The following is a 12326-nucleotide window of genomic DNA, read 5'->3' as shown; positions in this document are numbered from 1 at the left end:
TTTCATTTTACCCCAGGATTACTCTGTGGCTTGGTGCAGCAATTTCTTTGGGTTCCTCCACCGGGCTCTGATACCAATCACCCGCGCAGTCTTGATCACGAGCGTCAAAACAGGAGTTCTGCAAACGCATCGGTGCGGCCAATCGTTATCGTCATTTTTCTACCGGCGTGGTGGCCCGACGCTGACGCGTTTTCGGGGCTCCTCCCTGTACCTGGGCGCCACCTTCCCTCCCAACTACTCTACCCCCGCTTTTGACCAACCGACCTCGGTCCGACGCGTCAAAAGGGCTTTGGAGTTTCGGCAGCCACCGCCCAAGACCCATGTGCTTTGATGCAGGTCACCCAAGGATGTCAGCGTCGATGAACTAACACGGCGCTGGGAGGAATCGTCGGCCGCTATTGCGTGGAGACAGGGATGATACAATTTTCGCGCGGTGCAGCCTCGACTGCTGCTGCTCCCAAAGAGTCAATCTGGACAGAGCTGTCGTCTATAATGGTGTCGGGTACCGCGGCGTCGCAGCGCAGCGCAAAAGAGAAAGTACCAGCGTGGCAGGCTTTCGGAATCGAACTGCCCGTGCCGTGCTGGCGCACCAAGCACGCGCCGCTCGTTTCTTTATTCTCGTCTTTAATAGCCGGAGCCAAGGCGCCGGCTAAGAGCGCCAACCAGAGGGAGCTACAGGGCCCCGCAAGAAAGAAAGTACCAGCGTGGCAGGCTTTCGGAATCGAACTGCCCGTGCCGTGCTGGCGCACCAAGCACGCACCGCTCGTTTCTTTATTCTCGTCTTTCATAGCCGGCGCCAAGGCGTCGGCTAAGAGCGCCAACCAGAGGGCGCTACAATGGTATTTCTTACAGTCTGACTTGAATTGGGTTGCAGCTGCTCTACGTGATGGTATACCTCCTTAACCCCTTCGTCAGTGATGCTGTTGTCGCGGCTGTACTGACTCCTCTCGGGTGTGTGCTTGGTGTCCAGCAACCACCGGTTTCGAAAGGGCCAACAGCACGGGCGAACCGGTCAGGGACTAGTGCGCATTCAGGTACCAAAGCCTGTCCCCAATTTAGTGTCAGTCATAGTTGTCCGTGCAGCTCAAGTACAATGGCGTACTGCGGAATTACTCGCGCTGCAACAAGGCGGGCCATTACGGCAGCGACTGCAAGACACCATTGTGTCGTCGTTGCTCAACAGGTGATTCGGCAGATTTCACTGCCTAGTACTGGCGTTGCGGGGGCGACTAATGGTCGACCGACTGCCTGCCGCCGAGGGGCTACGCGGCGGCACCTCACAACTTCCACGCTTTGCCCCGCGCGCCACCTGACTCCCGGTTATTACATTCCAGTGATGAGTCTGAGGACGAACAATCTACCCTATCAGGAGTGTTCTCGGCAACAAATTCAGTCGTCGCATGGGACGAGTCAGACATCGGCGTCGAGGAGACGATCTCTCTAGCGGTGACACCGTTGGTGCTCATCCCTCCATGGTACACATGATACAGCTTCGAGCTCCGACAACAGCCGCAACACTCACATGGGCAACGTCTCTGCGCCTTTCAAGGACACACCTATTAGCCAGGATGTCATGATTGCCCTTACGGCGTAGCCGTGACTCACGGAACGGCGGCCTTCCTCGTCGACAAGCATTGCAAGAAGCGCGCGCGGCAAAACCGTGGCATCACCGACGGCTCATCAGGACAACCCACTGTCCGCTGGTGAGTCCATCATCGCTAGCTTTGCCTCCGTTGTGCTGGACGTCGCATCGTCAACGCCCTGAACTAGGTGCATGACTTGCTGCCTCCTCCCGCCCTTCTCCAAAGACAGACTAAACGCGTCGAAGCGGAAGTTACCGCCGTCGTCGTACACCGACCACGCCGACGACAGTGATAAACTGTATGTCGAACTTAATGCGCTTTCTGAAGATAGCGAGTTTTAAAGGTGGTGGGGTTAACATCAGTGGTTCCATGCTTTTCTGATTACTTGTGAGTTGTCTTTCTTTTAGTACCCAAGTCTTGCTCAACTGGGACAGAGGGAGGCCATGCACTACGCTGTAGTTTCGCTAGCGATTCTCTATTCCCACTTATTACACCTTCTAGGACAATCTGGCGTCGGGCATCGGTGTCGTGTTTCTGCACGAAACCCTGCGCAGGAAAACGCGTTGCATTTTTGGGTTCAGAGGGCGGGTGCTCACACTTGGTTTCTTTCTGCTTGCTCGTCGCCTGAGAGCCGTTGTTGTACAGTGTGTTACATCGATAAATGGAACACTTCAAAAATTTTAAAACTTTAAAACTTAAACAAAGGTCGCATTTTGGGGTTTATTTTCAAAAAGGTCGCATTTTGTGGCCTATTTTGTTTGACATTGGGAACAACGACGGTACTTTGCTGTTTATTCAGAAAACAAAAAGAAGCGATTTTCACATATGGGAAACGGCGGCCACATTGGATGGGCAAGCTGATCTTGGAACGACGGCGCCACCTTGGAGAAGCAAAACGAAACGCGCGCGATGACGATTCACGCTGGGAAGGAGCCAAATGAGGTAGCAGATAATCAGAAAACCTATTTTGTCGATAGTTTACCATGCCCACAAATAGTTACATAACAGCTCATACGAATCAGGTAACGTATTCCTGCGTTTCACCGTTATAGATACCAGTCGTTGGTGGCTGCTGTCTCTGTTGTGGTTGGAAAGACGCCTTGGTGTGATGGGGTCAGTTTGGGGGCACATTAATGTCGCTTATCCTTTCTTTCTCCTACAACAAGTACATCATCCTCTTTTCGACATCCAGTTGCCGCTGCACCGTATTCCACATTTTAAATACAGAGCATTTCAGTAACTCACGATGTCACCCGCGTTGGCGTCCGTAGTCCGCACCGTCGTTGTCCCTACTATATATAAAAAAATTACAACCCGTCGCCAGGTTTCGATCCCTCGACCCTGCGGGCGGGACGCAATGTACGCAACGCTCTGCCCACTGCGCCACAAAGCCGACACAGTATGGAAGGCTACGGACACGCCTTACATCCTTGACTCATTCAAATTACTGCTGACGAGCGCTCTCTCGTCAGCAGTTGCCACAAGTGCAACAACATTAACGTAACGCAAACTACGTAACGTCGTGCGCCCCCGGAAATGCTCTGCATTTGATCGTGCCCCTCGCGAGGGGGATGTTGACGCTACCTCTTGAAAAGACCGAGTACAACCGCCGAGAACAAGGTCCCACGAGCGGCGCGCGCGCCATGGACTGGTGGCGCCATCTGTCAGATGCGACGCGAACTACTATCAAGGAAGTGCGAAAAACGAACGCGCGAAATTTTTTGAAAGCCCCCATATCTACCCGCCGCGGTGGCTCAGTGGCTAAGGCGCTGTGCAGGTGAGGCAATGGACGCGGGTTCGATTCCCGGCCGCGGTGGCCGCTTTTGTTACGGAGGCGAAAAGCGAAAACGATCATGTTTTCGAGATTTCGGCGCACGTTCAAGATCCCCAGGTGGTCAAAATAAAGTCGGAGCCCTTCACTACGGCGTGTCTTATGGTCTGTGTAGCGTCGGTGCGTTGAACCTCATAATCAATCAATCAATCAATCAATCAATCAATCAATCAATCAATCAATCAATCAATCAATCAATCAATCAATCAATCAATCAATCAATCAATCAATCAATCAATCAATCAATTAATCAATCAATCAATCAATCAATCAATCAATCAATCAATCAATCAATCAATCAATCAATCAATCAATCAATCAATCAATCGAGAACCACCGTAACTAGCTTCCTGAGTCGTAGTTGCTGGTTGGCAGCGATCTCGTATTTCTGTGTACGCTTGATGAAAAAAGCCGATGGCGGAGGGGTGCACGCATGAAAATATACCAGAATCAGACCAGTAACTATCGCGTTAAAACAAATTACCCGCGTATCTGTTTTATTATCGTCGTTGTCATTATCAGCATCAGCCTTGTTGTGTCCACTGCAGGACGAAGGCCTCTCCTAAACTTCTCCAGCCACGTATATCGAGTGCAGCTGGGTCCACCCTTCCCCAAATTTCCGCCACTCATCCCTAGTCCTTGGCCGACTCTTTGGCACCTCGAGTCTTTGGCACCTTGCTCCGCTTGTCAGAAATGAAACCCGCGTCCTCCCAAACAGAGAAAAGCGTGCACACTGGCTATTACCTGGTGGACTCCTGTACCCTCTACAGCAGAAAGGAACACGACAGTCATATTTCCAATGTCTGAGTTTTTTTTTTATTCTTGTATACGTTCAACCCAGTTAACATTAAACTCAATTCTAAAGCCTTATTCGTGCGCAATCGAGGCCCGAAGGAAAAGGATAACTCCCCGCCCGCAGCCGCCGTAACAGCCACTGATGTGAGATCATCGTGGTTTTCACTGTGTTCTCATAATGTCTCTGACTTGTAGATAGAGATTTGTGCCCATTTTAAAGCGTTTTGTTTGTGCCGGAACGAAATGATGAAGCTGTATAATCAGATCACTATTAGAAAAGGTGATGAGATAAGCACAAAAGGAATTGGAGGTCATATACTACATCATTGCGATGATATACTGGGTAACAAGGGCTTGTAATGCCCCTCAAAAGAGAAGCAATTGGCGGATCATGGCATTCATTGTTTATATCGTCTCTTTGCTTGCTCACGCACACGTCGTACTGGATACGCAGACGAGCAATGTGGGAAATTTAGCCTCGTGTGCTTAACATTGAGTTGTCACGGCAGAACCCCGGAAATCGGCAGAGAAGGGGATGCGATGAAGCCGCACTTTCAAACGCACTCTTCTCTTTAAGGATACAGGAAAGCAGCTCGAAGAATTCATAACAAAGTGATTGTGTTCTAGCCTTTATTTTGGTAAGCTAAGGAGACTGCTTACCAATCCCTTCATAGCTTTGATGTGCTCGTGGGCTCTTCAGGACAACTAGAGTTAGTCAACTGCTGAAAAATATTTTCGTCGGTCCCTCCGACTCGGGACAATGCGAATGCGCAACGCTTCTTTAGAAGACGCCACTTGGGCAAGTCGACCAGTTGCTGGTTGCACTTCACATGCAGGCCATAAGTACCATTACATTGCAATGTACATTTACGATTTCTCTTTGAACGAGGCGCGTGTAGTTTCCAGTGACACATCGGAAAGAATCCCTATACGAAGCCCTAAAGAGGAAAGAACAGGTGCTCGTAGAGCCATTTTTCATGCTCTTCCGAAGACATTGAAAATTGGCAGATGGTCAACCACATCCCGAATTGACAACGCTGGCTTTTTGCAAACATCGGGGGTTGCTATTTCTAAGCGACTTTCGCACGAGAAGCGCACAGATTTTTGCGGCTATGCTGCCTAAGAAGTTGGCGGAGAAAATAGCAAAGAAAACAAACAAAAGTGAAAGGAAAGAGCAAGAGGCTTCCTGCACTGTAGAGGCGGTGTTTGAGATAAACGCGATCAAAAGCGTGGTTTCGTTGCACTTGCCTATCAACAGCTTTTCGAAGCCACGGATGCTCTTCCGGGCACTGTTTGCAGCCCCTGAGTAATCGGGCCTCCTCTATTTGCGCGTCTGGAAAGCGGCACAAATAAATCGTCGGACAGCGGTGAAACTCTGTGGCTTTAGAACACCTGGACGGCGAGTATGTGCCCAGAGGCTTGGGGTTGCGCATAAAGTGCACCACCTCAGCGATGCCAACGAGATAAACGTCATCCTTGGCAAGCAGCCAGTCAATAAAGGTCATGAACCCTCGCTGTCGGTCGGCGTGGTGAAGCCAGGTTTCGTGAATGAACACCGGGAAGGGCGCCTTGTTGTGGTTGTAATGTAGTTCGAAGTTTGACCTGCAAAGATAAAAGAGAACAAAAGTTCCGACCTCACTTCGTGATGTTCTTGAAACGGAATAAGACGCGGAATGTCGCTCTAATGAGCTAGTCATGTAGTTCGTGGTCGCCCATTCCCCACGCTAAAAAATCGCACATTAACTAGTGCCCACGAATTCACCGGAAATCTAAACGACCTTTTCAACCTATGCATGGGAAACGAACGTAACCCAGAAAATCGTAGCTTGCTCAGAGAAACGAGCACTTTCCGAGGGTGATCGCCACACATTTCGAGCCTTTTTTCACCTCTTAAGGTTCAATTTAAGATTACTGTGGTGACATAAAATTGACTGCTAAAATCTTTCGGGTCGATTTTCTACTAGGCTACGCTCAGTGCCTTCGACTAAGGTTTATATCGGAAGTCTTCCGGTAAGGTATACCTTGGCACTTTTCCAGCCTTGAACGGAGTGCAAATGTTAGAACTGGTGTTTTGTCTTTTACTCACTCACTCACTCACTCACTTACTCACTCACTCACTTCCTCACTCACTCACTCACTCCCTCACTCACTCACTCACTCACTCACTCACTCACTCACTCACTCACTCACTCACTCACTCACTCCCTCACTCACTCACTCACTCACTCACTCACTCACTCACTCACTCACTCACTCACTCACTCACTCACTCACTCACTCACTCACTCACTCACTCACTCACTCACTCACTCACTCACTCACTCACTCACTCACTCACTCGATCACTCACTTACTTAAGGAACGAGAAGAATCAACAGCCATTCTGCATAAATTTCTGTTCTGTCTGCTCAGAAGAGATTGTGTAGCTAGTTCGACCACGGACCTGGGTTTTACTGCCGTCGCCAAGGCTTTTAATTTTTCATTGAAGTGAAAAACAATTTATCAGCTCGTTAAATTCGCCCAAACATATGACCCGATGGTCCCAAAGTATCCATGCACGTAGTATACTCAGAAATGCGTTTTGAATTTAGCAGTGCGTGATCACGCCCTTTCGAACACTGTTTTACTATCTCTTAAGAGTGGCTCTTATCGGGTAGCATGTTATGTGCTCCTTCTTTCAAGGGGCAGTGAAATATAACGACCGAATCAGTGAACACCGCATGGGGCTCAAGTATAACGCAGGCAGCAACTTGGTGAACTTACGTGCGTCAGTTTAATCAGGATTTCAAACCTGTTCTCATTAAGGGCGGAGGTTCATCGCAGCACGAGTGAAGCTACGGGATTATTTCTTGGTAAACATAAAACGAGAAATTTGCGTCAAAGAACCACGAATGTTTTTGAGCGATGAAGGAATCGCGTTAGGAAGTTCGGTGTGAGCGATGTGATAGTTCGTGGTACTCTTTGGCCTTCTTCGGTACTGAGCCTGAGCGGAAAAAGCTGCTTCCTATTTGCGCCTGCACTTATTTGCCGAAAAAAAAACCTATTTAAGGGAGTGCTTCCAATAACGAACAGTGGCTGTCCTTGAGTTTTCTGTTTCCCTGTCTCTGTGACGGGTTCTTCGCTGGTTCAGTTATTAAACTAATCATAGACCAACAGGCCCAGCTTTCCACGTTAGTTAACCGTCGTAATAACCGTTATTAGACGTGATGTCACGGCAACATCTTCGAGAGTACACCAGTCCGACGGAAATCATTCGTTTTAGAACTCAGGAGGACCGCTCTGAAGAATGGGGCATGCCGGTCAGCCAATTTTACGGCGCTGATGTTTTTTAACATGAGGTGGGAATTCTGGATCAGTGTAGAGAAAAATATTTAGACATGGGAAGCACGTAGGAGTAGCCGAGGCACTATCGTTTATCTTCATTATTCACTGAGCGCCCCAGACAAAAACAACCGGAATCAAACTAATCAACAGAAGCGAACCATACAGTCGTTTCTCTTAGCCGTGTCGCGTTCTAGGGCTATTACACTTTGACAAGCACGAATCCGCCGAACTTGAAACCCCGTCCCAGGGTATTCTCCTTGTTGCATAATCTCCGAAAACTCAATTCTTCTGTGTTTTTACACGGCGGACGCCTTTTGTGCGCCCACACAAAGTAATGAGGTGTAACGATCTCGCTGCTGTTCCCATTTTCCCTTCAGCGCAAAGAACGCAACGAGGACTCGATGTTTCTCATCCGCATTGCGTTCTATTTCTCATCGACATTGAGGCCCTGTACCACTTTGGCCTCAATTTCACGCTAACGCTTAAGCAGTGCAAAGAGCCGCATAACGACGCCTCCGACAATTGGATAATTTAATGGGCTGCCTGCGTGGGTATACCCCGGCCTCACGTCCCCGGTAGCTTCGAATGCGCAGCATGACACCCATAACAGTGGGTGCTCATCCTATGCCTCCTCAGAAAGTATAATATTTTTACTAAGGGGCCAGCCGAGAAGTTGGGGCGAATTTTTTTATAAACACGAAGACGTGCAATGCCTTTTGTTAAATGCCGTGTTGCCCTAAGTTAGTATGCAGCTCAGTAGAAAGCCGCACCCTGCAGGTAAGTTCCACCTTCAGCGCAAACACAAAATATTGTAACAGCAGTGCGCACTGGACGTAGGCTTGAGGACAACGCCTCAGATGTTGGTTGCGACGCACGTGTTTTTGAACGCGAAGCCCTCACTACCCGTCCACTCATACTTGAACTCCACATGCGAGCCCTACGCTTACCGCAGGAGCAGAGGCGTTGCTGGCCAAACTTGCACCCGGGGCCCAGAAAGTTTGCCACCCCCCTCACATATACGAAACAATTAACAATAATAATAATAATAATAATAATAATATGGACAAAATTAATATATTTTCATTGTTACTATATTATTACTACTATATCAGAAAGTACAGAGTTGATTAAAAATGACGTATCTTTCATTTAGATAAACAGGTACAAAAAACTTTTCACAGGTACTAAATGCGTGGTCTTTGAAATGTCAATACAAGCATGCGTAATATATAACGTGCGACGCCAAATGAAGTCACACGATAATAAATGGTGTGTAGGTTATGTATAAAATGATGGGTGATACATAGGAAACGTACAGAGGAAAACAAGAAGCCGTGCGTTATTCATGCAAACTAAACCTTAATAGGTACACGAGCTATGTTTAGAGATATACCATACGCCGATTGTGGTGCAAACAGGAGCCATTATTACGTTGGGTTCCAACTAGTGCAACCTAGTTAGAACCCTAGCGAACTAGTGCACCGTGAGCAATATTTAGCGTGCCTTCATTCTCCCATGCCATCATGTGTTCTTGCACGGGCGTGCTGCACAAACGCGATCACTTAACAGGGTAAATGGCGTATCTGCTCTTTGGTGGACAAGGGCGCCAATACACCGGGGGATTGTTAGCCTTTCTTAAAGGGTCCATGCAGACAAAATACGAGTTTGCTTTATCCGAAAGATTTCGTGTTTATAGTGCCCCAAGCGCTTGTACGGCAACAAACAACGCCGTATTCACTGAAAAATTAATCAATTCAGGTTGAAATTTTGATTCTACCGCCAAATCGTGTGTTTTCCTGACATTTACTATGAAGTCACAAGGGCGGGTATTCAAACGAACTCCCAGTTCCTCATTAGGCTCTGCAGCTTTGGTTACCGTGAGTCCTCCCAGATGGCGCTACCTTACGCAGCCGCGGACCGGTGTCCGCCGCTGCTTTTTTTTTTTTTGACCGTATTTGCACCTGGCTTGTTTTTGTTACGGTAGAAAGTAATCGTTTCGTGAAACATCGGAAATGCTCGACAAACAGGGCCACGTAAGAATGTCGCTTACGCCAATGGGCCAGTAGCGTGTAAGGCAACTCCAAAGCGGCGGGCTGCTGTGCAGCTAAAACAAGCATAGTGCGTCCAGTACCAACAGCAGTGCGGATTCGTACTTCTATGTTTACGCGTCGTTTCGTAACTTTCATTGTTTACCCCACATTCCTACGGCTATAAAATGAATATGCATTACATTTAAGCGCAAATAGCTCGTTCGGCGAGCTTATAGCCCCGCCTAATTTGCGTTTGCTTTTGCCGACCTCAGCCAACCGCACAGCTGGGCATATGACAGCATAATTTATGTTGCGGTAAATCGGCTAGTGCATCGCGTGGCCATTTCCTTCTTGCTTAATTATATAACATATTTGAATGAAGTTTACGTTAACAGTGGTGTCAGTATGATTCTAACGAGGCAATCTTTCGAATGAACCAAACTTGTGTTTTGTCTGCATGGCCCCTTTCAGAAAACTCTTTTCAAGGGAAAATCACCCCCTACCACAGACTACGCTGGTTCCAGAGGTGAGGTGTTTGAGCGCCAGCATTTGTAATAGATGTATGGTCAGGCTGGACATCGGATGAAGCTGCACCCTCCCGAAAAAGACGAGAAAAAGTTCTGTAGTTTGTCGTATTTTGGCGTGTCGTACTTACGTATTTTGGCAGCGTAATTGGCAGTTCTGTTGTGACTACAGGAATGTTTGTCGTTGAGAAAATTTACTTTGTCGTTACGACAGAACTGTGTGGCGTAACAACAGCTGTCTTTTTGTAACAACAGGACTACTGTAGTCACAACAAATTTTTTGTTGTACGACAGGAATTCTGGTTATGTTTTTGCGATATTCCTGCCGTGATTTTAGACTGGGCATTAACGAATTAAAGTAGGTTATGCTAGTCCATGTTTTCTGTCATGTGCGTAGTTTTGATATCTTAAATTCGTATCTTTATTTCATCGTGCTTTATCAGGTTGCAATCAATTTGATTGATTCTGGGGTTTAACGCGCCGACGCAACGCAGGCGATGAGGCGCGCCGTAGTGGAGGGCTCCGGATTAATTTTGACCACCTGGGGATCTTTACCGTGCGCCGAAATCTCATACACACGGGCGTTTTTGCTTTTCGCCTCCATCAGAAAAGCGGCCGCCGCGGCCGGGAATCGAACCCGCGACCTTGTGCTCAGCAGCGCAAAGGTTGCAATCAAAGCGTTTCGGCATTAAAACAGTCACTTCACCTTCCGGATCTGAGCACGCACCGAAAATTTTTCCGTTTGTCTCTTTTTCATTCTCTCTACTATTGCAATTCATGTTTTTCAAGAACTCAGATTCTTCTTGCCCATTATGTGACCCACCGCAATGACCATACATGCAAAGTTGCTCCCATATTTGCCAGGACAAAAAAACATCAAAACTCCCCTCTGGTGTTGGCTATACAGGAGTGGAACGTTCTTCCTCAAAATATTGTGTCTCTCACTAACACTCCTGCTTTCCAGTCTGCGTTGGGTGCGTTTTTAAATGTGTAGGATATTTTCACATCTATCAGATGTACAAATTCCACTTTTGTCAGCCCTTCGATGTCTTTCATTTGTTTTTGTTGGTGGTGTTATTGTTGGTGGTGTTGTTTTGAACAGTGAGATTTCTCTAAAACTGACCCCCGCGAGTGCCTGGTTCAGTGGTGTCATGCACTGCAGATGTTAATTGCCCTCTTACTCTCTCTCTTTCTCTAAATTTTTTGTAAATTTAACCTTTTACACAGATAGGTGTCTGACTGCCGTTAGTAGTTTGTATTCATGTGCGTTGAGTTGCCTTGTTTGAATTGCATCCCCCCTTATGTAATGCCTTTTCGGGCCTTTAGGGTATTCAAAATAAATAAATAAATAAAAAAATAAATAAAAAGCACTCTTATCGCGCCGGCCATGGAGCACGTCAAATTAAGTGTCGTTTTCAGTGCGCAGGAAATTCGTGAAGGAAATTCGCAGGAAATTTCCAGTGCGCAGGAAATTCGCGGGAAATTCGTGAAGCCTCCCGCATTTTTAAGTTTATATTTCGCCAGCGCAAAGGTTGGTGCAAAGCAGAGGCAGCCGACCTATGCGGGAAGGCGACGGCGTAACGGCACGCCTTGAGGTCGAACGTCGTTAACCAATACCAGCAGCCGGACCTGCAGTCAGTATGGCATTGCTTGACACGTCGTAAGGGTCATCCTGAAGCTCCACTAACGTTAAAAATAAAGAGAGGTTGTTAGGCCTAACACCAATTGAACGTCGTCAACCGGTACGAATCGGAAAAAGTAGCCGTTCTACGTGAAGCTGTCGGTGCCTGGTTATCTCCTATGACCTCAATGCGAAACTTTAGGCCTAATTTTGTACATATCCGACAGTTGCGGCTATTGTTCTAGGAAAGTGGTACATACACACCGAGGAGAATGGTGTATTAAACAGCGATTCACAATTCGGTGCATCTGGCGCATGCACCAATAAATCAAGAAATTCAACAACCAAATAATTTGAGTGAAAGCACTGAGAACGCAAAGACCGCAAAGAATCTGTGCCCGAAATCTGATGTTTTTTGTGCATTCTGAAACCCACCAAAGTGTTACATGCCCATTATCGGCCAAATGACGTATGCGGGGGAGTTCACAAAATACTACATAATATTCCTCATATTTTTTATGTTTTGTTTTTGGTCTCTTAAAAGGGCTGGCGGCTGTCCGTGATCAACATAATAAACCTTCAGTTGTGTAACTGGATATTATTGCATCAATGCACTAT

The 12326-nt window shown here is 47.4% G+C and overlaps 1 protein-coding gene across 1 annotated transcript in view; it reads right to left on the bottom strand.

Annotated features, from left to right (window-relative positions):
* Nucleotides 1-5238: 5238 nt before the first annotated feature.
* LOC144172695 (chitin deacetylase 7-like) overlaps nucleotides 5239-12326 on the bottom strand; it is a 38597-nt gene continuing 31509 nt past the window's right edge. Inside the window, exon 4 of the mRNA XM_077701326.1 lies at nucleotides 5239-5811. Within this exon, the coding sequence (XP_077557452.1) occupies nucleotides 5280-5811 (532 nt within the window). The 3' untranslated portion in view covers nucleotides 5239-5279. The remainder of the gene's footprint in view (nucleotides 5812-12326) is intronic.

Source organism: Haemaphysalis longicornis, unplaced genomic scaffold (assembly GCF_048455015.1).
Source record: "Haemaphysalis longicornis isolate Haplotype H1 unplaced genomic scaffold, Haemaphysalis longicornis Haplotype H1 scaffold_25, whole genome shotgun sequence".
Classification (NCBI taxonomy): domain Eukaryota; kingdom Metazoa; phylum Arthropoda; class Arachnida; order Ixodida; family Ixodidae; genus Haemaphysalis; species Haemaphysalis longicornis.
The sequence above is the reverse complement of the archived record's forward strand: the minus strand, read 5'-3'. Positions and strand labels throughout refer to the sequence as shown.